The sequence below is a fragment of the Zalophus californianus genome, chromosome 9 (genome assembly GCF_009762305.2).
Source record: "Zalophus californianus isolate mZalCal1 chromosome 9, mZalCal1.pri.v2, whole genome shotgun sequence".
Taxonomy (NCBI): domain Eukaryota; kingdom Metazoa; phylum Chordata; class Mammalia; order Carnivora; family Otariidae; genus Zalophus; species Zalophus californianus.
In genome coordinates, this window is record NC_045603.1 from 78,385,405 (window position 1) to 78,410,176 (window position 24,772).

The 24,772-nt window shown below is 32.8% G+C and overlaps 1 protein-coding gene across 11 annotated transcripts in view; it reads right to left on the reverse strand.

Annotated features, from left to right (window-relative positions):
- CCDC91 (coiled-coil domain containing 91) overlaps window positions 1–24,772 on the reverse strand; it is a 349,923-nt gene that overhangs the window by 102,130 nt on the left and 223,021 nt on the right. For all 11 annotated transcript variants that reach the window (XR_003519855.2, XM_027593308.2, XM_027593305.2 and 8 more), the window contains 3 exons: window positions 6,029–6,121; window positions 5,852–5,920; window positions 2,819–2,995 (listed from right to left, as the gene is read on the reverse strand). Coding sequence is in view for 10 of the 11 variants with exons in the window: in XM_027593308.2 (XP_027449109.1) it covers window positions 2,819–2,995; window positions 5,852–5,920; window positions 6,029–6,121 (339 nt within the window). In the remaining variant the exon portion in view is untranslated. The remainder of the gene's footprint in view (window positions 1–2,818; window positions 2,996–5,851; window positions 5,921–6,028; window positions 6,122–24,772) is intronic.

The window sequence follows — 24,772 nt, forward strand, 5'->3', positions numbered from 1 at the left end:
AAGTTTGCTATTCTTAGTGAGCTTTAACTATTTTTGCTGAATAAATACTCCTTGGGTTATTGAAACCTTTGGTTAATATCCAGAGTTCTGAAAAAGTTGATTTTGATAATTTTTGCTAGTGTTATCATTCCCTTTATGGAGAAGCTAATTTGCAGACATCTTTAGTCTATCATTCCTGAAATGCTTAGACTTTCCATTTCAAAGAATATCAATATTTGCTCAATTGCTTTTTAGTACATTAAGTTTACAAGTTCAAACATTTAATCTACCTAAAATTTGTTTTAGTGTACAAGTCCAGAAAGAAATGGGCAGCCATTTACAGTTATTTTCAATCTTTTCTAGGTTAATCAGTAAGATACTTTTGTGAATCTAATAAAAACTATGGATCATTTCTGCAGAAAAATCTGCACATATACATAGTTTTGCATAATTTCACAAATGGGCCCCCTTCCATGCAACTCAGATTAAAACCCATGATTTGCTACAGTAACTTATCCTACCTAATTTGTAACATCATCTTTACTGATTTATGAATTACAGAAAATTTTATGTCCTTCTGTATTCCATCCTAAACCACTGGTCTGTCTGTTCTGTATCCATAACAGTACTATACAGTTTTAATTACACCAATCATCTTTCTGCCGCAGAGCCTTTGTACTTGCTATTCCCCTGCCTGAAACTTTCTTTCCCCAACTATTCACAAAGTAAACTCCTCACCTTAATGCAGGCCTCAGCTCAAATGCTGACTCCAACTTAGAGTCCTTACCTGACTATCCTATTTATATATTGGTTCCCTGACTCTCCAGACCTTACACAGCTTCATTTTAATTCATGACACTGATCACTATCTCACATGATGTTATGCCTTTAATACTTTCCTGTCAGTCTTCTTCACAAGAAGGCAGGAAAGTTGTTGTTTTTCTTACTACTTTATCACCAGAAATAAGTACAGCCCCTGGAACTTGGCAGGCAGTCACTTCAATTATTTATGTGAAACACTGAAGAGTAAGTTTGACCAGGTCAATTTGTTTGCTTGCCCTACTGGCCTAAATAAACAAAAGATATATGAACTTCATATGGCTCCCAAGAGAAGTAATTTGTCAGTTTTCTAGACCAGAACTCTGAAGCTCTAAGGGGCTAGTGGAATGACAACTGTTTGGTTGTAGTTTCTTACTACAATTACATGAAAATGAAAGCAGCTATTTAAGAAGACAGAATACATTTGACATCACCACCTCACATTTGAAAACCTGGGCGTTAACTGGAAACATTTTTTTCTGTTATATATGTTCCCTGTTCAATTCTTAGCCACAAACCAGTTAAACACACATATATACACATACCACACGATATCCTCTCTTTCTCACATGCACCTAAAATATGCAAACATTTCAAAGAAAATAAATAGAATGCATTTACTCATGACATGCTTGGATTATCTTCACAGTACTCTGAAACTGTGGCAAACAAATGTTAAAGTATATCATATATTGTAGTGTTTTCTGTAGACAAGAATGCTCCTGACAAACCAGCAGAGAAGTATGCCCTTTATGATATATACTTTTCTATTTGAATGATGAACATGTGCTGATTTATTCATGCACTCCTGCCCAATTTCATGGTGACTAATAGCCCACATCTATGTGAGGTTAGAGTGGTCTGTGGTCCAAAAAGTTTTAAGTAAACTCTCCCAAATCAGAACTTAACCAACAATCTTGACCTTACTAGCACAGAATTCCAACCAACTGAACTGACAATTAAACATCTTATATACAATACGTGCTCAATATGTATTTGATGATACTGACAACAGAAGAATTAGAAAGTAATCATTACTCTAATAGAAAAAAGCAAAGAAATAAAAGAATAAGATCTGTCACTACACTACTGTTTTTTTACCACAAATACTACCTAAAGATATGCTTAATTTTTATAACAAATGGGTAGCCATGTGCTCGAGAATAAATTTAAGTGACATTTTTTAAAAAATGTATAATATTTATCCTGGATATTAAAAGCACTGACTTTTTTAGGGCTTCATTAAGATTAGCTAACGAATTACACAAAAATCTTCTAGGTTGTTTGGTAAATGTTAGTTGTTTTAGCTACATTTATAATGCATGGTTGAATAAACAATGGTAGCATATGTAACACTTTGATTATGGAAAACAAAGATTTCTATAAATGTTATTTTTTGCTTTTTATACTTGTTTAAGGGAAGATTTATTCAGGTATCTCACTACCTATGTAACAAAAAAGACTAAAAACATGGAAAATAGAGCCATGAGAATTCAATTATAGAAAGTGAAAGTACTGTAGTTTTTAATTGTTCAGATAAGTAGACAAAAGTTATTTTGTATGTAGGCCATACTTGTTGATATGTTATACCTTTTATGAAACCACGGGGATTATGTGTGAGGTCCTATTAATTATCAGTATCAACTACACATATACAGATATATAAATTAGACATAATTAATAGAATCAAACTGTTTTCTACATATATATTTATTTTGTATTGATTGTGTATGTGTGTATTTGTGAAAAAAGAAAAAAAAATTAAACCGAAATTTATATAGTTGCAATAACTAAACATAAGTTTGGATTCTGACTTTTTAAAAAATGATAAAAAGATAAAATTATAGTAGAAGTACACTGATATGTTAAAAATTACTAGTTTAAAATATTATTACTAAAGGCAAAATAATTAATATTGATATGTCCACTAAGGTGATTTTAAGATCAAATAATAAGGAAGCTTCATTTTGAGAAAAAATAAGGAAAAAGAAAGTACTTACAAAGAGTTAATTTTACTAACCTGACTTATTTTTCTTTGTTCTTGTATAGCTTTTTGAATTGCCTGAGATACTTTTTCTTGATCTTTTGCATGCTCAGTCTTCCATAACTCTCTTTCTTCAGCATGGGCTTTTTCCAAATTTTTTCTTTCTTCTTCTATGGCTTTTAAAACTGCATCCTTCATTGCTTCTTTCTCAAGCTTCAAAACAAATAATGATTCAAATGAAAATATTTGAATGAGTAACTGCATAAGTTCTTGAATAAGAAAGATCTGGGTTAACCTAAAAGGTATAAAACTTGAATTCTATAGGGTTTAGTTCTGACACTGTTGTTTTTATGCATACTTAATAACTGGTATAAAATTAAATCAATTACTTGTTTTTGTACAGATATTCATACATTATTTCCAAGGCACATCTAAACTTCACAGAAACTAAGCCTTAACTTAAACTAGTAGTTTTCAAACTATTTGGTCTTAGAATCTATTTACATTCTTAAAAATTATGGCATACTTTAAAGAGCTTTTGTTTATGCCGGTTATACATATTATGATTACTGTATTAGAAACTCAAACCAAGACAAAATAAAAATATTAATTCATTTTATATTAACATTAAATGCACTGTACATTAATGAGTAATATCTTTTATGAAAATTAACTATATTTTCCAAAGTGAAGAAGTGAGAAAAATATCTGTGGACTTCCTTAATATTTGACTTAATAGAAGATAGCTAGGTTCTCATATCTACCTTCTGTTTTAAATCTGTAGGATGACTTTTGGTTTAAGTACATAAAAAAAACTCAGTCTCACACAGATACATAGTAGAAAAGGAAGGAGTACCTCACAGCCAGTTTAGATCTTTGTAGATATTGGTGATTCTATACCAAAACTTAACAAAGGATAATTCTTAAAGGGTAGTCGCAATAAGGAAAATCACATAGGGGCAATGAAATTTCTGTATTCTGCTACATTTTCTTTTCTTGCACTTTAAATGAGTCCTTTATCTATGCATGAATTTTTAAAGCACTTTTATTTGGAAAATACTGATTCAGTAAATTATGCATCTCCTCTAGATGTTGACACATCTCATTATATCATAACAAAAATGAAGGTCACATTTGTTAATATCACCATCAATCTCATCAGAAAAGTCTTTAAGTAATCTGAAATCAGATACAAATTTTCCAAAATTCCAATTTTGCTTTAAAGCTCAACTTATCATTGGCAACAAAAACTGTTAGTTTTCTGGAGATGCTGGGCTCATTCTGTTTACTTTGGAGAAAATGTCTGCCAAATACTAAAGTCTGCATAACCCTTGTTATTCAGTAAAATGGTTTTCCATGAAAACTGTCGACTTCAGTTGCAACTCAAACACAAGAATTTCTCTCAAGAGAAACCATCATACTTCGGGATGCAGTAAAGTCCACGGTCCTCCCACCTTTGATGCCCAACCTTAACACTTTTCTCTTTCTTCCAGTTAGCCAAATTTGAGACAAGTTATCAAAGTGAGTTACCATTTTCTGAACCCGTTTTACTTTACAATTCTTCTCTGGAACTACTCTCTTATTATGCTTACCAATGCTCTCCATTTTGTTAAATCCAAATAACATGTTTTTGTTTTTTGTTTTGTTTTGTTTTAATCCCTATTTTTCTTGACCTCAAACTGACCTTCTCCATAGTTGACTATTTCTGTTATCCTTTTCTTGGTTTGCACAGTAGCATGCTGCTTTTATTTCTACTTATATGACTGACTCTCTTCAGTTCTTTGTAACTTCCTTCTTTCTCTGGATTTTAAATTTTAGAGTACTTTCAGGGCTCAGACCTTGTACCACTTGTTACTCTATACTCTCTTGTGAGGTGATTATACATAACAATAATTAACACGGTTACCATTACCATCTGTCTGCTGAAAAAAAGAAACAAACCATATTAGCATCTTCAGGTCATTCTTTTCTCCTCTGAGCTGCCAGGTAGATTTAGTTGCCTACTTGCCTTGTCATCTGAATATATCACAGGCACCTCAAACTCTATACCAAAGAAATAGTACCACTTTCCATGTTGTTTCTGAGGCAATGCTCTGGGGGTTCCCAACTTGGCCTCCTTCTATATTATCCACACCAAAAATATATGCTGATTCCATCTCCTATTTCTAGAATTTGTCTATTTTTTTCCCTTAAACTATTATTACTACTTTACTTCTGTCATTCACTATCTTTTATACAGACTTTGGACACACTCTATTTATTTTTTCGTTGCCTCTAGGCTTTCTTGCCTCTAATTTCCCCCAAATTAATGTAAATTATTATTATGTCATACCTACACTCAAAAATTTCAATGTGTCTGCCCTTACCTATGGAATAAAATTCAGACTCACAATTCAGAATACTAGCCCCCTTCAAGCTAATTTCAAAAGTAATTTATTGTTAAAAACTCCTGGCACAGAAGTACTATCTATATACTCATAATAATTTAATGCATTCCACCTTGCCTTATTGGTAATAAGTAATACTTACGTGTTTGTAAATTCTTTTAAGACAAAAATCACAGTCATCCTTTAAGTTCCACCCCGGCACGGTGATGTGCAAATATGAAACTTTCAAAATATTTGCTTACTAAATTTAAATTTAAATCCAAATCTCAAAAGTTAGTGCTATGTATTTGTTGGCATATATATATTTAATATGTATGGATACACAACTTAGAAGAGGTATTTCAAAGTTGGCTTTAAAAATCACATATCTTTTTGTAAATATATATATACATACACATACATTATTTGTGATGATACCTATTAAATACCAAGTACTTATTAGTGTCCCAACATATATTCTCTTTTAATAATAATCTAAATATGCAGTATTTCAATGTCATTCTAGTCCTGTGTAACACGAATTTAACAATATGTATAGCAGCATTCTAAGTTTAACAGGAGAAAAAAGAAAAAAACTCTGATTTTTCTGTAATGAGGTTTAATACCAAAAAAGTAGACTGCCTAATGAAGTCAGTTTTTAAATTCCACTTACAAAGAAACCCATTATTTCAGATAGAGGTACCTTTGTAGCAGATACTAATGCCTCTTTATTTCTTTGCCTTTCTTCTTCCAAACATTTTTCCAGTATCTCCTGTAAGTGATAAGACAGTTGGGTAGACAGTAAATGTATTATCTGAGGAAATTATTTGAGGTAATAGAACACATTCTTTCTACACTCTGAGCAAACTTAAAGTATTACCTTTTGTTCTTGGGATTGCTGAACCAAAGCTTCCTTTATTTTTTCTTTCAACAGTTCCTTCTCCGTATCTAGCATTTCAAGGAGCCTCTGATGCTACAAGGAAAGATAAATGGATTATGATTATGGCTCTGAGACCAATAATCTATCAACAAGGAGTACAGCTGGTGGAATTCATTCACCTGGTTGTACTCAACTAGTCACTAGAGGACACAATGGGGAGAGTGCTAAAACAAAGACTTACAAGAAAAAAAACCCACTGAATTCACCTTTTTCCAATCAGCCAAGAGATCTCTGTGTGGCCCCAAACTCAGCAAAGTACATGACATGAGATCTAACTTAAGCACAGCTACTCCAAATTGGAAAATGAATCAGAAAATGATAAAATGTCTTTATTCAAAATTAAATCTAGAAAAATTACTCACTAAAATTATTAGCTTGTAGCAAAAGAAGCAATCAGATAATAACTGATATTTGTTTGATGAACAACGATAACATATTATTTGTGTTTCTAGTAAAGCACTGTTAAAGAGACTGAAAGTTTTATTACTGTTCTCACTCTAATACTTTACCACAGATTCAGAAAAAAAATCAAAACAGTGAAAGGAATTTATGTGATAGCTAATGTTACAATGTACAGAATTCATGTATTTACTTTTATTCCAATGTGCTAGCAAAAAAGCACACACAACCATTAGCCAGTTATCATGGATTGGGCACTTGGAATTTAGAGTTTTCTAAGAAAATCCAACTTTTGTAGCATCAATATCTTCAACACAGAGAAGCCAGATACTTGTTCTGGAATGGCGCTCTTATGAGGAAATAAAACCAAAAAGAAAATATATATTCCTCTTTACACAGATTTCTCATTCAGCTACTAAAGGGCAAAGAAGAATATTTTCTCTGATTTCTCTGATTTTGAAGGCTTTTTAAATATGAACTTATTTGAAAACCCAATATTTTAAAATGGATCTATGTCTTTCAAAGTTGTTCTGAGTTAAACTATTTTTTAGGGAGGCAGTCTACATGAAGAGTAAGTGACCAAACAGCCATGTCTAGTTAAGAGAATCTGTTATTCCTATTTTTAATTATAATGTTACTTTTTACCTTTATCTTCCAAGAAAAATCACATGATGTGCTTTCTCATTATAAAAAATCCAAACTGTGATACAAATTATGACTTGATTATGAGAAATTATTGGTACCATATGAATTTGTGAAAAGCAGCTGACAAATCAGTAGACTTACCACACACTATGTACTGAGACTTTAATTTTGTATTTATTCTTTGTAAGTCTAGATACACATAAATTTCATCGAATCAGAAAAAAATACCTAATCCTACTTAAAATACACACACGAGAAGAAGTTTAAAAATGTTATACCAAGCAAATAATTAGATTTAGAAATGATAAATACAATTCTCGTATGAGACCAAAAATATTCAATTTAGGCTTTGTAGGTAGGGGTAAACATAACGAAATAGAAAACCAATAAAAACTATTAGAATTAAACTAAAAAACAAACTTTTCAGAGTCATTAATAATTTCTGCTTAAAAAGAACTGTTATAAGTCAGATTAATGGGAATCATTGAGTAATTAATTGTAAGTACGCCAAGTTTCTCCAGTGGTCCAAGGTTAGTTAAAGAGGGTACGTTAGCTAAAATTACAATGCAGTGTTTAGAAAATTCATTCCTGAACATTATTTCTTCATTCTGACAGTAGACTATAATAGAAGACTATTCTTGAACTTTCTTCTACAAGAATAAACTCGAAATTACCATTGGAAAGAAGTATCCTACATAAAAAAATACTCTAAGTAAAATCATCGATTTACTTGAGAAAATATAATTAGATTACTGACTTTTCTTATACATATAGGTCATAGTAGCTAACATTTTCGGGGCATTTTTAAGGTTTCAGGCATTGTTAAAAGGGCTTTACATGTAGTTGTACCACATTAAATTCATAACAAATTGCTAAATCAGGCAATATTCTTCCTCGTTTCAGATGAGTGGTTTGAGACTTAGAGAAGTTATGTAAACTGCCAGGTCTCTCATGAATCACTTCAGCAATAATCATATCAGTATACTCATTATCAACAGTAATAATTACCTACTAGCTAAATGTGGCCTCAGTATTGCCTAGATGTTAACCTAGTAACTAAAAGCTACTTATTACAAGTTGTATGTCAGGTAAGGCCCCACTTGCATTTGGCTTTAATGACTAGGGGTGCCTGGGTGACTCAGTTGGTTAAATGTCTGCCTTCAGCTCAGGTCATGGTCCCAGGGTCCTGGGATCGAGCCCCACATTGGGCTCCCTGCTCAGCGGGAAGCCTGCTTCTCCCTCTCCCATTCCCTCTGCCAGTGTTCCCTCTCTCGCTATCTCTCTCTCTGTCAAATAAATAAATAAAATCTTTAAAAAAAATAAAATAATTTGACTAATCTATACTTCTGATTTTGTTCTTTTCAGAATAACATTAAAATAAGATCATTTTCTGAAAAAATATTAATATTAGGAGAGAGGATTCAGAAAGATGCTGAATGACATGAGAGAAGTTAACTCTTAAAATTAAACAGTTAATTTATAAAATGAATAATCTACAAGTAGCTAATCAAGAACAATATAAATGTAAAATATATTATTTTTATAAAGGTGTCATATGCTGATTGTGAAAAATCACCCAGAGTTCTATCACCTAAATGATAACATTTAGGCAAAATCCTCTGGCAGGCTCTCTGTGTATGTAAATGTACAGCTATATGTAAACATTTTATATAATAAGTTTATAACTATCATGGTCTTTTTGAACAAGAGTATTGTTATTCCTATATAAACATAATTATGTTATTATTTTTTAAAGATTTTATTTATTTATTTGAGAGAGAGAGAATGAGAGACAGAGAGCACGAGAGGGAAGAGGCAGAGGGAGAAGCAGACCCCCTGCTGAGCAGGGAGCCTGATGTGGGACTCGATCCTGGGACTCCAGGATCATGACCTGAGCCGAAGGCAGTCGCTTAACCAACTGAGCCACCCAGGCGCCCTATGCTATTATTTTTATTACACTAATTATACATTTTACCATGTCCCACTTACGTATTTATGTCTACAGTATTTCCCTTTTAAAATAATCTTGATTTTTGTGCATGTATCTTGGGGACTTGTACAATTATGGCCTTATGAAATATTCCTAGGGTTGGTATTGACAGGTTGATGACTGAGCATGGTTTATATTTTGATGCATGCCCTCAAACTGTATTCCAGAAAGAAAATGTGAAATTACATGACTATCAATAGTAGGACAATGGACAAGGTAGATTTCTCCTGGAGAAAGGAATCATGGACTGGATGAGCAACTAACCAAGGAAACTGTTCCACTCTTGGCATAGGGATACCAGCTCTGCTATGAGCCAATCATGGCTGTTTATTTCATCATTCTCCCTGTTTGAAAATGGGAATTTTTGTTGCATCTTTTCTGTTCTTTCTCTTCTTTTTGAATGCACTGATTATAGTTATGGGGGGGCAAGGGCCCTTCTATTTCCACATTATCTCTGTTTTTTTCAAAGTTCCTTTTTGGGGGTTAGTTTGAGTCAGTAATTTTCTCATTTAAGATGGTTCTCCAATGTTTGGTCATCTTTTTCAGTTCATGCATACTAAAATCTCAAGACACAAAAATGCTGGTAGGAAATTCTGTGTATGTGCGGGAGCTTTACTGAATTGCAAAAGGGTGGCTTTTTCATGGCTGTGGTGGCAATTCCCAAATGTCAGGTCTATATATCACCATTTTCTCTTAAGCTGCTCTTTTTGCATAGAAAAAAAATTCCCCAATCTTCTCATTGGTAGGATATGGGTGAAGAGCGTGTGGGTGAAAAGCTCACTGTAAAACAGATTCTGGTTTAATCTCCCAGTTTTTAGTTCCTGTTCTTTATGAGGTTGGATTCTTAGGTTTTATTACGCCATTGTCCTGCTAGGACATACAGTAAGTATCTGAATTAAGAATGATGTGCATGGAGATTTTCAACCATTCCTCCTGCTTTTAAGAGCACCTTGTGCCCCTATTTCCTGAGGCATTCTAGGGTTTTGCTGGACAGAGCAGCTTGCTTCATATGGGTTTCACCTCAATGGGCTAAGATTACAACGTGTTAGCCCTCTGCTGAGTCAGTGATATTTGCCTGTATCTTATCCCTGCTAGTTTATTGTTTCTATTTATTTGTTTTGGTCCCTTTTGGTGTCATTTTAGTGATTTCTGAGGGGAGAGAGGTACAGAAGGTAGAAGAGATGAGCATATGTAGCTCGCCATATCTATCTAGACTTAGAATCACTTTTTAAAAACATTGAATTATATCTGAGTTTCTGACTCAACATTATGTGCCAAGCACCGTGTTAGGAACTTTACAGGTATTACTGGGAATCCTGACAACAACCCAGAACTGTCTTATTACTTATAATTGACAGATTTTCAAACTGAGTTTCAGAGAGGTTATATAAATTGCTTACATTCACAGGACTAATTAATAGTTAAACTGAGACTGGGACCACTAAGCGCTGAATATAAAATCCACAGACTTTACACTAGATTCTCTAGAATCAACATACAGCTAAGGGCTCTCTCTGTTATATCTCCAAGGACTGCTTCTTTGACTTCCTGAGTTTCACTCATACACTTGTACTAGTCACCTAGCCTTATAGTTACGTTTTGGTCATGGTATGGTTTGTCTCTTCTCTCCCTGCTCCCATATCTGGCCCCTTAAGGGAAGGTAACGGAGATGGCAAGATCACAAAAACTAGAAGGAAAGGGGACTCATTTTTGACAAATTAACTTTTATTTGGGGGCTGGGGAGCAAGACTGTAGGATATTTAGGTAGCTGAATCTCTCCCATTGGAATCCCAAGAAATATACACAGTGAGCCAAAAACTTTACTCAGCAACCAATGCCTGTATCAGCTAACACATTTTCTTTTTCTCAAAGACACACATACTTTCAGGGAAGAGAGTTTTCTGAAAGAATAGGTTAACATATAAGCTACAATTATAAAAACTGCATTATGTATTCCTGTAAGATGAAAAAAAGGTATTCTTCTGTTCCATTTATATTTCGGGGGCATCTCTCTGGGAGGCAATGTATCTCAGAATTAATATGGACATTGGAATCTTATTTCCAAAGTGTAGTGGTTATCCTCAAATATAGGCAATGGAATCAGACAGATCTGGAGTCAATCACTAGTTCTTCACTTATGAAAGGTACAACTTAAATGTTTCTAAGCCTCTGGTTTTTTCTTTTATTATGTAAGTCTAATAATGCCCAACTCACAGTTATGAAAATTAAATGACGTAATGTAGGTAATGTATCTGGTACTCAAAAATGTTAACTAGACTTCCTGTCAAACAGCTGATAAAAGTATGATAATAAAGTTCATTTATGAAAAGGAAATTTGTTTTCACATAAAAGATTAGTTGCCGCTCAAAAGTAAAGGCCTCAGAAGGAACATCCACACCCTATTTCAATAATAATTTCAAAAATACCTTTCACTAAAATACAGTGTTAACTTTTATAATCCATAACAATTTCATTTCCGTGGATATTGGTAACTAGTAGACCTTATAATCAGGGCTTTAGTCCTGTCACAGAGTACCTGAATTCAGGGAAAAGAAAATCCAAGACTAAAAGCAGTAGTTCTAGACATTCCATTTTGAAACTTTTGAAATTGTTTTCTTATTTCAATATAAATTAAGATTGCAATGTATTCTTGTTCTCAACATGACTGCTGTCTTTCCTATTTCTAGACCTGAGCGAGAACAAACCCTCTCTGTGAAATCTGACGATGACAATTCTGCTATATTTTAAGCATAATGGATAATAGCACTAACTATGGATCCAAGGACACAAAAACATGGATTCAAATTCTAGCTCTCCTTGTTAGCTCTACTCTAGTCATGTGGTATATGACAACTTTTTAAACCTGAAATTCAGTATGATCTCCTGAAAAATGAAGATTAGAATCCACTTTATAGGGTTGTTCTGATGATTAACTGATTAAATACATGAAATGTTTTTGATAAGGCATCATACCTATTGTAAGTGTTCATAATCTTTAGTTGTTAGAGTTATGAACTTTGATAGAAAATTTGAACAATATCCTGTGGATGTTCATTTTCTATTATTTCTTTTTAAAAATTTAGATGATCAATCTTTAAGATAGAAATTCAACTACATATTTTAATATCTTATTTTTATATTAAATTGTCCTACATTAAAGTTTACCCTTATATATCAATTTATAAATTATATATAACTTCTGTATCTATATGTAAATTTATAAATTCATGCTTTTTTCAACCATGCATACAAGAAATATTTGCTTGGTGCCTACCAACACAAGATACTGTACTAGTTTCTAGGGATGGTGCCCTCACGAACATTAATGTCTAATAGACAATCCATAAATCAATTTCTTACATTTCACTTGCAGAACTATTTTATAAGAAAAAAAATCTTCAAGGAATATATTAACAACTAATTTTTCCTCTCAGTGCAAAATAAATTTTTAGGTAGAAAGTGCCAAAAATGCTTTAGAAATAAATAAATAAAAATGAACCCCCCCACCCCCAAAAAACCATACAACACACAAATTTTAAATGAAAAGTTAGAATAGAAAAAATATAACTATAGAGTACACTTCTCATGATGAACACTGAGCAATGTGTAAGATTCTATTATTACGCTAATACAACTGCTACTTCTATTTCCATTTTTCTATTGTGGTAAAATATATGTGCAACAAAAAAAAATGTCTCTTCTTTTTTAAAGACTTTATTTATTTGAAAGAGATCATGCAAGTGGGGTGGAGTAGAGGGGAAGGGAGAGGGAGAAAGAACCTGAAGCAGACTCTGAGCTCAGCACGGAGCCTGACGCAGGCTCCATCCCACAACTCTGAGATCATGACCTCAGCTGAAATCAAGAGCCAGATGCTAAACCAACGGAGCCACCCAGGTGCCCTGCAACAAAAAATTTCTATTTTAACCTTTTTAAAGTGGACAAGTGGCATTAATTATATTCACAGTGCTGTAGAACCACTGCTAATTTTTTCATAATCCCTGAAAGAAATTCTGTGCCCATTAAGCAATGACTTATTGCCCCTCATCCCAGCTTCTGGTAACCTCCAATATACTTTCTGTCTCTAAGAGTGTGACCATTCTAGATAGTTCACATAAGTGGAATCAAATAGTAGTCATCTTTTTGTTTGGCTAATTTCACTTAGCATAATGTTTTCAAGCCTCGTCCACATTGCAGTATGTACCTGAGCATCATTCCTGTTTATGGCTGAATGATATCCCATTGTGTACATATACTACTTTTGTTTTATCTATTCATTTGTTGATGGACACTTGGTTGTTTCCACCTTTTGCCTATTTGAATATGCTGCTATGAATATTCATATGTAAAAAATTATTTGAGTCCCTGTTTTCAATTCTTTTCCGTATATACCTATTAGTAGAACTACTTGGTCACATAATAATTTTATGTTTAACTTTTTGAGGAACCACCAAACTGCTTTCTATAATGCTCCTCCATTTTATATTCCCACCAGCAATGTGCAAGGGTTCTAATTTTTCCACATTCTCTACACTTATTTCTTTTTCTCATTATTATTATAGTCATCTTAGTAATTGGAAATGGTATCTCACTGTGATTTTTTTCATTTCTCTAAATACACTGAGTATCTTTATAAATGCTATTTCTACTTTTGATACCCTATTACTCCTTTTCAGCTATTACTAGTATTATCTGCACAAATAGGAAAATGATTAGAGCTCTTTTTGCCACCTTTATAGGACTGTAGTAGAAAGTGCATTGAACTTGAGGTTTGTTCATTATCTGAGATTCTGCCAAAAGTAGGGATGACTTTCCTATCTGGGCCAGAGATTATTGCAGTTAATCACTGTAAACTAGAAATTATAATGTTAAGAAACAGCTTGGCCAAAAGATTTCAGCCTTCCTTTATTCTATCTAAAATAAAGTATGAAGCATATCTGGAGACTGTTTGTATTACTCATGCCTTCTGCCTCAATATAGAATTACCTAATTGTCCAAAAATACCAGCACCCTGGAAACGGCTCACATGGTTTTTGATGGTATGAAGAATGGTAAATACTTTCTTATGCACCTTACTAGCTGACCATTCAAAGGTGGGGATGTTGTGGACACATTTGTTATATAACTCAGAGACAAAGCTGAACCAACTGGCAACATGAAATCATAAGAAAATTAACTGAAATCTATACCAGGAAATCTCATCTAAGAAGAGTGAAGAGTTTACTACATTCTGCTGATCTAAATTATTCTGTTGACAGATTCTTAAAAATTAAAATTTTAGGGTTTTTTATGATATTAAAGAAACAAATGCAAACTAAACAGTTAGATTAATCTTATAGAGTAGATGCTTAATGCAAGGGTCTCAAGGACAGTCCTTTAAAATTTAGCCTAAAACAAAAGGCATTCAGAAATAGATTATGCTATTTCCTCCTTTTGGAAGAAGTTCTTCCAAGTGAAAAATGTTTGAGGCAGACTCAAATATAAATATGTAGGTTATGTGGTTTTTACTTGATTCCTATAAAAAATATTTAAAAATCTCTTCTTTCTTGGAATGTGAGTGTCACAAGAGATATTGTAAAGAGATTTAATCACTATCACACACATGGACAGTGTTTTGTATATTAAATCTTAGACTAAGCAATCATGGAAGCTCATGTTCAGGTATACAGTTATCTATTTATGGCAGGTCCACAAACTTCACCTTATTTTATACATGGTATGTGTATGTAGTATATATTCTGTAATGCAAACTCAAGAAGCACCATCTTTCACTTTCTGTAAAGCACAAACACTGAACAAGATCAAGTGGTCTGGTAGGAAAGTCTTAAAGCACAAGCTCATATATTCCTCCATTTAACATGACTTTACAGGCACTGAATAAATTTAATAAATGTCTTAATGTAAAGTGAGTCGAGACATTTCACCCATTCATGGATCAACACATTAAATAGTGTTTAGAAAGAAAACCTAAAAAAGATAAACTATGAGATTAAATCTACTCAAAGCAGTTACCACAAGTCCAATAATATCAATAAACTTCTTAAAGTGAATAAAATAAAACTATAATATAAGCTACACTAGATTTATTTCACCTAAGTAGACATATTTCTAATAGGCATGAAAAAATGTAAGCAAATAAGTTATCTGCCTTATATAAACAGGTCTTTGATTTAAGGGAGAAATACAAAGGAATGAGACAAAAATTGAGTGATACATCAGCATAAAAAAAGGTAAGACTAGTTTATATTTCCATAATGAGGTTTCTATATTTGGATAGTATACATATTATTAAATGCCAAAAATATGTCCCAATCCTAAGTTTAAGTAGAATATTTCTGCTTCACCATTTTCAAGTGACACAACTTTTGAAAATGCATCTGAATCCTATTATTCCTTCCACTTGCCTAAGCACAATACAGTAAGTTTGCTTCAACATAATAGTGCCTTTCAAATGGACATTTGAAATAAATGACCCATGTATATAAATAATCCCCTTAGCAAAAAAGAAAAAAAAAGAAACAGATTTATGCACATTTCCCAAAAAGCATAATACAACTGGTATAGTACTTTTCAGGAACCAATTTGATACCATAGTGGTAACTGTCCTTAAGTCTGGTCTGTGCTTCCTACTCCTAAGATTTATCATCAGAAAATACTATGTAGTTAGCTCTCAATTTCTCATGCTTGTCGATTTTATAACCTCCACTTTTATACTCTGCACAGTAATATCCCTAAACTGTACAGAAACAGACTTTTTTTGAGAAATAAGTTGACAAAAGGATATTCTGATTTATTGTAGAATGAGGATCTACTAGACAAAAATCAATTTCAGGAGCACAGCTCTTACTGTTTGCATTGTGTTTCCTATGTCAAAAATTCAGTTTTATCCATATTTTATGTGTGTGTGTATGTGTGTGCATGTGCACACATATAATACACACATGTATATTATATATATAAAATAATGGAAAAAGTAGTGTTGACATAAGTGATAGGAACATAATGTTTCATCAAACAAATGCAATTATGATAAAATGGAAATCATTAAATTTGTTGAAATGAATTGTTGACCTTAATTGGATACTCCCTGAATAAGGACAGTCTACACAAGGTCTCCAATACTGAAATAATATAATTGATTAATCTATCTATAAAGATAAGGTATGTTAAAAATGAATAAACATAAGGTATAATTATTGATCTCATAATTTTCAGATGTCTGGGGAATAAAAACCCTTATATTAGGTAAGTTTATTAATCAGTATTAGCATATTTTCAAAAACACACCTTGTACAACAGTGGGAGGCTGCTTATAATGCAAAAGAACAAAAACAATATGCATGAAGATGTATACAGCAAACTTCCTTATAAAAGTACAAAAGCCAAAACATTTAAAAAGTCCAACAAAGGGGTTCAGTATAACAAATGATAGTACGTCAACTAAAAGGAGTATCATATGATTGTTAGGCATAACACTATGCATCAATATAGAATTATGTTTATAAAATACAATTACTTGAAGAAAAACCATAAGATTATTTAAAGCCATTATTATAACTGTGTAATATTATAAATAAATACTTGAATACATATTGAAAGGGATCACAAGAAAAAGAACACTATTTTATTGGGAAACTGGTGGATAGAATATTATTCTTTTTAAATTTACTATCATTCTAATAAAATTCAAAAGATGAAAAATATAACTTCTTGAAATGGCAGTAGGAATGTCATAACTGATCCATAGGGAAGAAATGGTGGACAGGACTAAGATGTGCTTAAAATGCTTAAAAATAAATAATCTAACATACATTTCATCTACATTTTAGAAAAAAATTGAAAAGCTGTGAAAATGAAGATTTTTCACAAGTAATTTACTTTTCTTGTTAAATATTACAAGGTACAGAAAAAAACAGGCATGGGGAAAGTCTGGATTAGGTATATTTTTTTGGGTAAATATTTAATGTTAGCCCTCAAATCTGACCCCGTTGGTCTATGGTATGATATTACCAGCCATTTGGAGCTAAAGAACTTCCATAATCTAGCCCTGACATATTTTTTCCCAATCTAATTTAGCTCCAAGTTCATTTCAACATGTTATTTTCTTCTACATTTATTTGCTATACCACCACTTCCATATTTCTCTCTACATTTAATAGGTACTCTCAAAAGAGTTTCATGGATCAAAGATGATTGATTAAAAGCTGTGTATATTTGGGTAGAACCTTTAATTAAAGTGATGAGTATTTTAAACCACTAGATAGGAATAAAGTACACATGACTTCCTAAAAGTATTTCATTAACATGTTTTTCTATAGAACATCTTAGATTTTTACTCTGAGATGTATGGTTTGGAAAGTGGTAGTTTAAACCATTATTGTCTTGCCAGGCTATTTGCTGATTTTAGCAATTTTAAAATAAGTATGAATGTAATTATTAAAGCTCATTAATAACACTTATAAAATGTTTACATTTACATAAAACAAAGGAATAAATAAAAACTGAATTTTATACTTTCTAGTTACATGATCCAAATATACTGTGGAAAACTCAGTACAAAAATGTTGGATAAAAAATACAAAACATCCCTTTAAATATTACTGAGCTGGTAAGACAGTTACGTAAGTAGGCAAAACTGATAAAAAGCACAAGTTCATGGAGATAAACAATTTTTGAATACATTAACTGTTCTTAGGAGATCTGAAGAATGCTAAAATATTACAGTTTTGTTTTTAATGGGCCAGGCTTACAAAAAGAAACAAAACCTAGGGGCTGAAAAGGGGAAAGTTAGGACAGTCATATAAAGCTACAAGGCCTGAAACATAACACCCTAAGTTGGTAATCTAGAAAAAACCCACAAAACAAAGAGAACCTGAAGGGTTTTTGCTTTCAGCTGGAGTGAAGGCAAAGTGTGGAGGGGAGTTCCCTGATAATTCATAATCACATGCTACATTTTTGCAGGTTTGGGGCAAAAATTCCCATGCATAATGGGAAAATATTTAAAACCCACAATTAAAACTTTGCCCCTGAAGGACTGTCAGAAGCAAAACAATTATTCCCATGACCGTTATTTTATTGACCTTAAACCTAAGCATCAAAGAATTATTACAACTAAAATTCCAATGAAGATGATCTCACAAACATAAAACATAAAATACCCAAGGAAACAAGCTACCGTGAATATGAGAAGAAAACTGCAGAATCAGACCTAAAAAAAATAGCAGACACCGGACTGACTCACTATAAATTATTTGCAAAGAAGTACATTTAATATATTTTTAAAGTGTCAAAAGTATGAATAAGAGATAAGACACCATAAAAATGAACATGTATGCTTGGAAAAAATCATATGGAATATGAAAATGAAATACACATTAATTGAAAATTTTTAAAGCTCAATGTTTGGCTTAAACTTCATTTTAGGCAGAAAAGTAAGGACAGTAAGACAGATGTGAAGAGATTACACAAAAAAGAACACAGACAAAAATATTAAAAATATGCTAGAGAAGTATAAGAGACACTGATGATAGATCAAGAAAGTTTAACATATTAAATTAGAGTTCTGGAGGGAAATAACAGAGAGAATGAGATAGAAGCAATTTTGCATATTAAAACCCAACACATAACAAAATTTTTTTAAAAAATTTCACACCAAGTAATATTATGGTGAAAAAGCAGAACTCAAAGCAAAAAGAGATTCTGTATCAGCAGCCATAAAGAAATAATCATCTATAAAAATGGTAATTAGAATTAACTCAGAATTACATGTGTAGCAAAACTACTCTACAAGAATGAGAAAAAATAAATTATTATAAAAAAAATAAAGACAGTTTAACAACACACCTACATTGGAGGACTTTCCAGTGCTATCCACTTTAAATTTCATCTCAATAGATGCAGAAAATCATTTAATAAAATTCAACATCTTTTCATGATAAACACTTATTGTGATAAACATGATAAACATCTATCATGAAAAAACATAATGTGTTCTCATATAAACAAATGATAAAAACTATAAACATAATAAACACATGACAATTTGAATACAGAAGAAACATAACTCAACATAATAAATACCATATACAACAAGCTCACAGCTAACATCATATCCAATGGTGAAAAGTTGAAAGCTCTCCTCTAAGATCAGAAATAAGACAAGGTTTCCAGGCCTTCTATTCAACATAATATTCAAAGTCCTAGCTGGAACAATTAGGTAAGAAAAATAAATAAAAGGCATCTAAATTGGAAAGGAAGAAGAAAAATTATCACTGTTTGCAGATGGCATGAACTTACATCTAGAAAATGCTAAAGATGCCACGAAAAAGTGTTAGAATAAATGAAATCAATAAAGGGGTGCATGGGTGGCTCAGTTGGTTAAGTGTCTGCCTTCTGCTCAGGTCATGATCTCAGGGTTCTGGGAACGAGCCCTGCATCAGGCTCCCTGCCTAGTGGGGAGTCAGCTTCTCCCTCTCACTATCCTGTGCTCTTTCTCTCTCTCTCTCAAATAAATAAATAAAATCTTTTAAAAAATGAAATCAGTAAAGTTGCAAGATATAAAACAAATATACAAAACTAAGTTGTGCTTCTGTACACTCACAAGGAACTATCTAAAAGAGAAATAAAATAATCCCAATTACAATAGCATCAAGAGCAATAAATATTTAGAAATAAATTTAAATATGAAATATATGTACACAAAGAATTGTAAGACATTGATGAAAGAACTTGAAGAAGACACACAAAAAATGGAGATATCCCATGTTCATGAATTGGAAGAGTTAATATTGTTAAAATGTTCATGCAATCCAAAGTCATCAATAGTTTCAAAGCAATCCCTATCAAAATTCCATGGCATTTTTCATAAAAACAGAAAATTCTATGATTTGTATGGAACCACAAAAGACCCTGAGTAGTCAAAACAATACCTAGAAAAAAATGCAAAACTGGGGCATCACACTTTCTGTTTTCAAACTATATTACAAAGCTACAGTAATCACAACCACATGCTAATGGCATAAAATAGGCACACAGACCAATGGAACAGAATCAAAAGCCCCCAAATAAACCTATCTATATATGATCATCTAATATTTGACAAAGAAGCTAAGAACACTGGTGGAACATCTAACTAATAGAGGAGCAAAGATAAGAATTACATCCAACTTCTCCTCAAAAACCATGTAAATAAGAAGAGAATAAAGTGAAGTATTTAAAGTAATGAGAAAAAAAACAGAAACCTAAAATTATGTCCTGTGAGATTATCCTAAAAAGTGAGGGAGAAATAGAGACTTTCTCAAACAAACAAAAATTGAGGTAATTTTTTGCCAATACACCTGACTTGAAAGAAATGTTTTTTTAAAAAAAGTTCTTCAAGGGGCACCTGGGTGGCTCAGTCATTAAGCGTCTGCCTTCGGCTCAGGTCATGATCCCAGGATCCTGGGATCAAGCCCCACATCGAGGTCTCTGCTCCACGGAAAGCCTGCTTCTCCCTCTCCCACTCCCCCTGCTTGTGTTCCCTCTCTCGCTGTGTCTCTCTCTCTGACAAGTAAATAAATAAAATCTTTAAAAAAAAAAAATTAAAATCTTTCCACCAGTCAGAATGGTTAAAATTAACAGGTCAGGAAGCAACAAATGTTGGTGGGGATGCAGAAAAAGGGGAACCCTCTTACACTGTTGGTGGGAATGCAAGCTGGTACAGCCACTTGGAAAACAGTATGGAGGTTCCTCAAGATGTTAAAAATAGAGCTACCCTACAACCCAGCAATTGCACTACTAGGTATTTACCCAAAGGATACAAACATTGTGATCTGAAGGGGTATCTGTACCCCAATGCTTATGGGGAAGCAATGTCAACAATAGCCAAACTATGGAAAGAGCCCAGATGTCCATCAACAGATGAATGGATATGGTGTATATATATATATATATATATATATACACACACACACAATGAAGTATTACTCAGCTATCAAAAAAGATAAAATCTTACCATTTACAATGACGTTGATGCAACTGGAGGGTATTATGTTGAACGAAATAAGTCAGTCAGAGAAAGACAATTATCATATGGTTTCACTCATGTGGAATTTAAGAAACAAAACAGTGGCTCACAGGGGAAGGGAGGGAAAAATAAAATATACAAAATCAGAGAGGGAGACAAACCATAGGAGACTCTTAACTCTAGGAAATGAATGGAGGGTTGCTAGAGGGGAGGGAGGTGTGGGATGGGGTAACAGGGTGATGGGCATTAAGGAGAGCACATGATGTAATGAGTACTGGGTGTTATATGCAACTGATGAATTACTGAACTCTACATCTGAAATTAATGATATGCTATATGTTAACTAATTGAATTTAAATAAAATAAGTTAAAAAATAAATAAATAGAATCTTTCCAAAATAGAAAGCCACAAGCCCTGATTTGTTCAATAGTAAATTCTACCAAACATTTAATAAATAAATTATACCTTATCTACAATCTCTTCCAGAAGATGGTAGCAAGAGGAGAGAGTACTTCCTAAGTTATTCTCTAATGTTAGCATTACCCTAATACAAAACCAGACAAAGACATTAAAAAAAAAGGTAACAAAAATCCTCAATAAAATATTACCAAATTAAATTTTTTTAAATATGTAAAAAGAATTACACAAGCAAGTGGGATTTAGGTCAGGTATGTAAAGGTGGTTCAATATTCAAAATCAATGTAATCCATCACATCAACATATTAAAGAAAGAAAAATTATATGATCATATCAACAAGGGCAGAAAAACCATTTGAAAAAATTCAATAGCCATTCAAACTCCTCTGCAACTAGGAATAGAGAGGAACTTGCTCAATCTGATAAAGAACATCTACAAAAAGCCTACAGCTAACATCATACCCAATAATGAGTAACATTTTTTCAGAAGCTTTCCAGAGAAGATCAGGAACAAGGTAAAGATGTTGCATCTCACCACTGCTTTTCAACAATATACTTGAAGTCCTAGTTAATGCAATAGGCTAAGAAAAGGAAATAAAGGTGGACAGACTGGAAGAGGACATTAAAGTTGTCTTTGTTCACATATGACATGATCATCTATGTAAAAATGCAAAAGCACTGACGAAAAAGTTCCTGAAACCAATAAGCGGTTATGATAAGGTTGAGGGACATAAGGTTGATATACAAAATCAATCCCTTTTGCATATAGCAACTAGCAAGTGAAATTTAAAATTAAAATCACATTATAATTTACATTAGAGTGCCCAAATTGAAATATTTGGGCATAAATCTAACAAAATATGTACAAGAACAATATGAGGAAAACTACAAAACTCTGCCAAAAGATATCAAAGAACAATTAAGTAAATGGGGATATATTCCAGAAGACTCAATGTCTTATCAAGATGTCAGTTCTTCCCAACTTGATTTATGGAGTCAACATAATGTCAATGAAAATCCCAGCAAGTTATTTTGCAGATTCTGACAAACTGATTCTAAGGATTATATGGAAAGACAAAAACTCAAAACTGTCAACACAATCTTGAAGAAGAAAAGCAAAGTTGGAGGACTGACATTATCTGCTTTCAAGAGTTACTATAAAACTACAGTAATCAAGAGAGTGTGGCAAAAGAACTGACAAACAGATCAATAGAAGAGAACAGGGGCGCCTGGGTGGCTCAGCTGGTTAAGTGTCCAACTCCTGATTTTGGCTCAGGTCAAGATCGAGCCCCTCATTGGGCTCTGCGATCAGCAGGGAGTCTGCTTGGGATTCTTTCTCCCACTCACCGTCTACCTCTCCCCCCATCTAATGAATAAATAAATATTTAAAAAAATAGAACAGAACAGGGAGTTCAGAAATAAACCTTTATAACTGAAGTTAACTGATCTTTGACAAAGAAGCAAAGGCAATACAATGGAACAAAGATAGTCTTTTCAACAAATGGTGCTAGCACAACTGAACATTCATGTGTAAAAATATAAATCTAGAATTAGACCTTACCCACTTCACAAAAATTAACTCAAAATGGATTATAGATCCAAATGTAAAATACAAAATTTATGAATGTCCTAGAAGATGATATAAGAGAACACCTAGAAAACCTTGAATATGATGACTTAAATCTATGAAAGAAATAATGTACAAGCTGGACTTCATTAAAACTGAAAACATCTACTCTGAGAAAGAGAATATCTAGAAAATGAGAAAACAAGCTATATATTAAAAGGAAATATTTGCAAAAGACACATCTGATAGGACTGCTAAGCAAAATATATAAAGAACTCTTAAAACCCAAAAATAAGAACATGAAGATGATTTAAAAATAGGCAAACCACCAAAAGAGACACATGACCAAAGACACAGATGGCAAATAAGCATATGAAAAAGTGCTCAACATCATATGTCATTTGAGGATTACAATTTAAAACAAGATATCATTACAGACCTATCAGATTGGTCAAAATCCCAAACACTAAACATGAAATACTGGTGAGGATGCAGAGCAACCAGAATTCTCATTCATTGCTGGTGGGAATGCAAAATGGTACAGCCAATTTGGAAGACAATTTGGCAGTTTTTTATAAAACTAAAAATACTCTTACCATTCAATCCAGCAATCTCATCCTTTGCTATTTACCCAAATGTGTTGAAAATGTATGCCCACATAAAAACCTGCACAAAGATATTTATAGCAGCTTTATTCATAATTACCAAAACTTTGAGACAAACAAGATATCCTTCAGTAGCTAAATGTATAAATAAGCTGTCCTTCATTCAGACACTAAAGTATTATTTAGTGCAAAAGGAGATATATTATCAAGCCATGAAATGACATGGGGGACATTTAAAGGCATATAACCAAGTGAAAGAAGTCAATTTGAAAAAGCTACACACTGTAGTATTCCAACTATATGACATTCTGGAAAAGGCAAAACTATGGAGGCAGTAAAAAGGTTAGTGGTTACTAGGGCTAGAGTGGAAGGGAGGATGAAAAGGTGACACAGAGGAATTTTAGGACAGTGAAACAATTCTGAATGATGCTACAGTGGTAGATACATGTCATTATACATTTGTTTAAACCCAAAGAATGTAAAACACCAAAAGTGGGAATCCTAGTGTAAATTGTAGACTTCTGATGGTATTGATGAATCAATATAGATACCACTGTGGCATAGAACGATGATGGTAGCAAATGTACAACTGTGTTGTGGGATGCTGATAGTAGGGAAGATTGTACATGTGTGGGGCAGGAGGTTTATGGGAACTCTCCATACTTTCTGTTCAGTTTTGCTATGAATATAAAATAACTCTATAAAAAATAAAGTCTAATTAAGAGAAAAAGATTGTCATGCCATATCAACAATAAAAATCCAGCTACATCCTGCTTATTAGAAATATACTGAAACCCAAAATGACTGATAATTAATGAACGGTGAAGAGCATTAGGCAAATTCTAACCAAGACAAGACTTAGTCTTATTAATATCAACAACAGACTTTAGGCAAAAGGAATTCCTAGAATAAAGACATCACTACAAAATGATACCAGAAATATAGAACAAATTTAAATTTATATGCACATAATAACATAGCCTCGTAATATATAAAGCAAAAACCAACAACACCACAAAGAAAAACTGGAGGTCCTATTATTATAGGAGATTTTAAAGC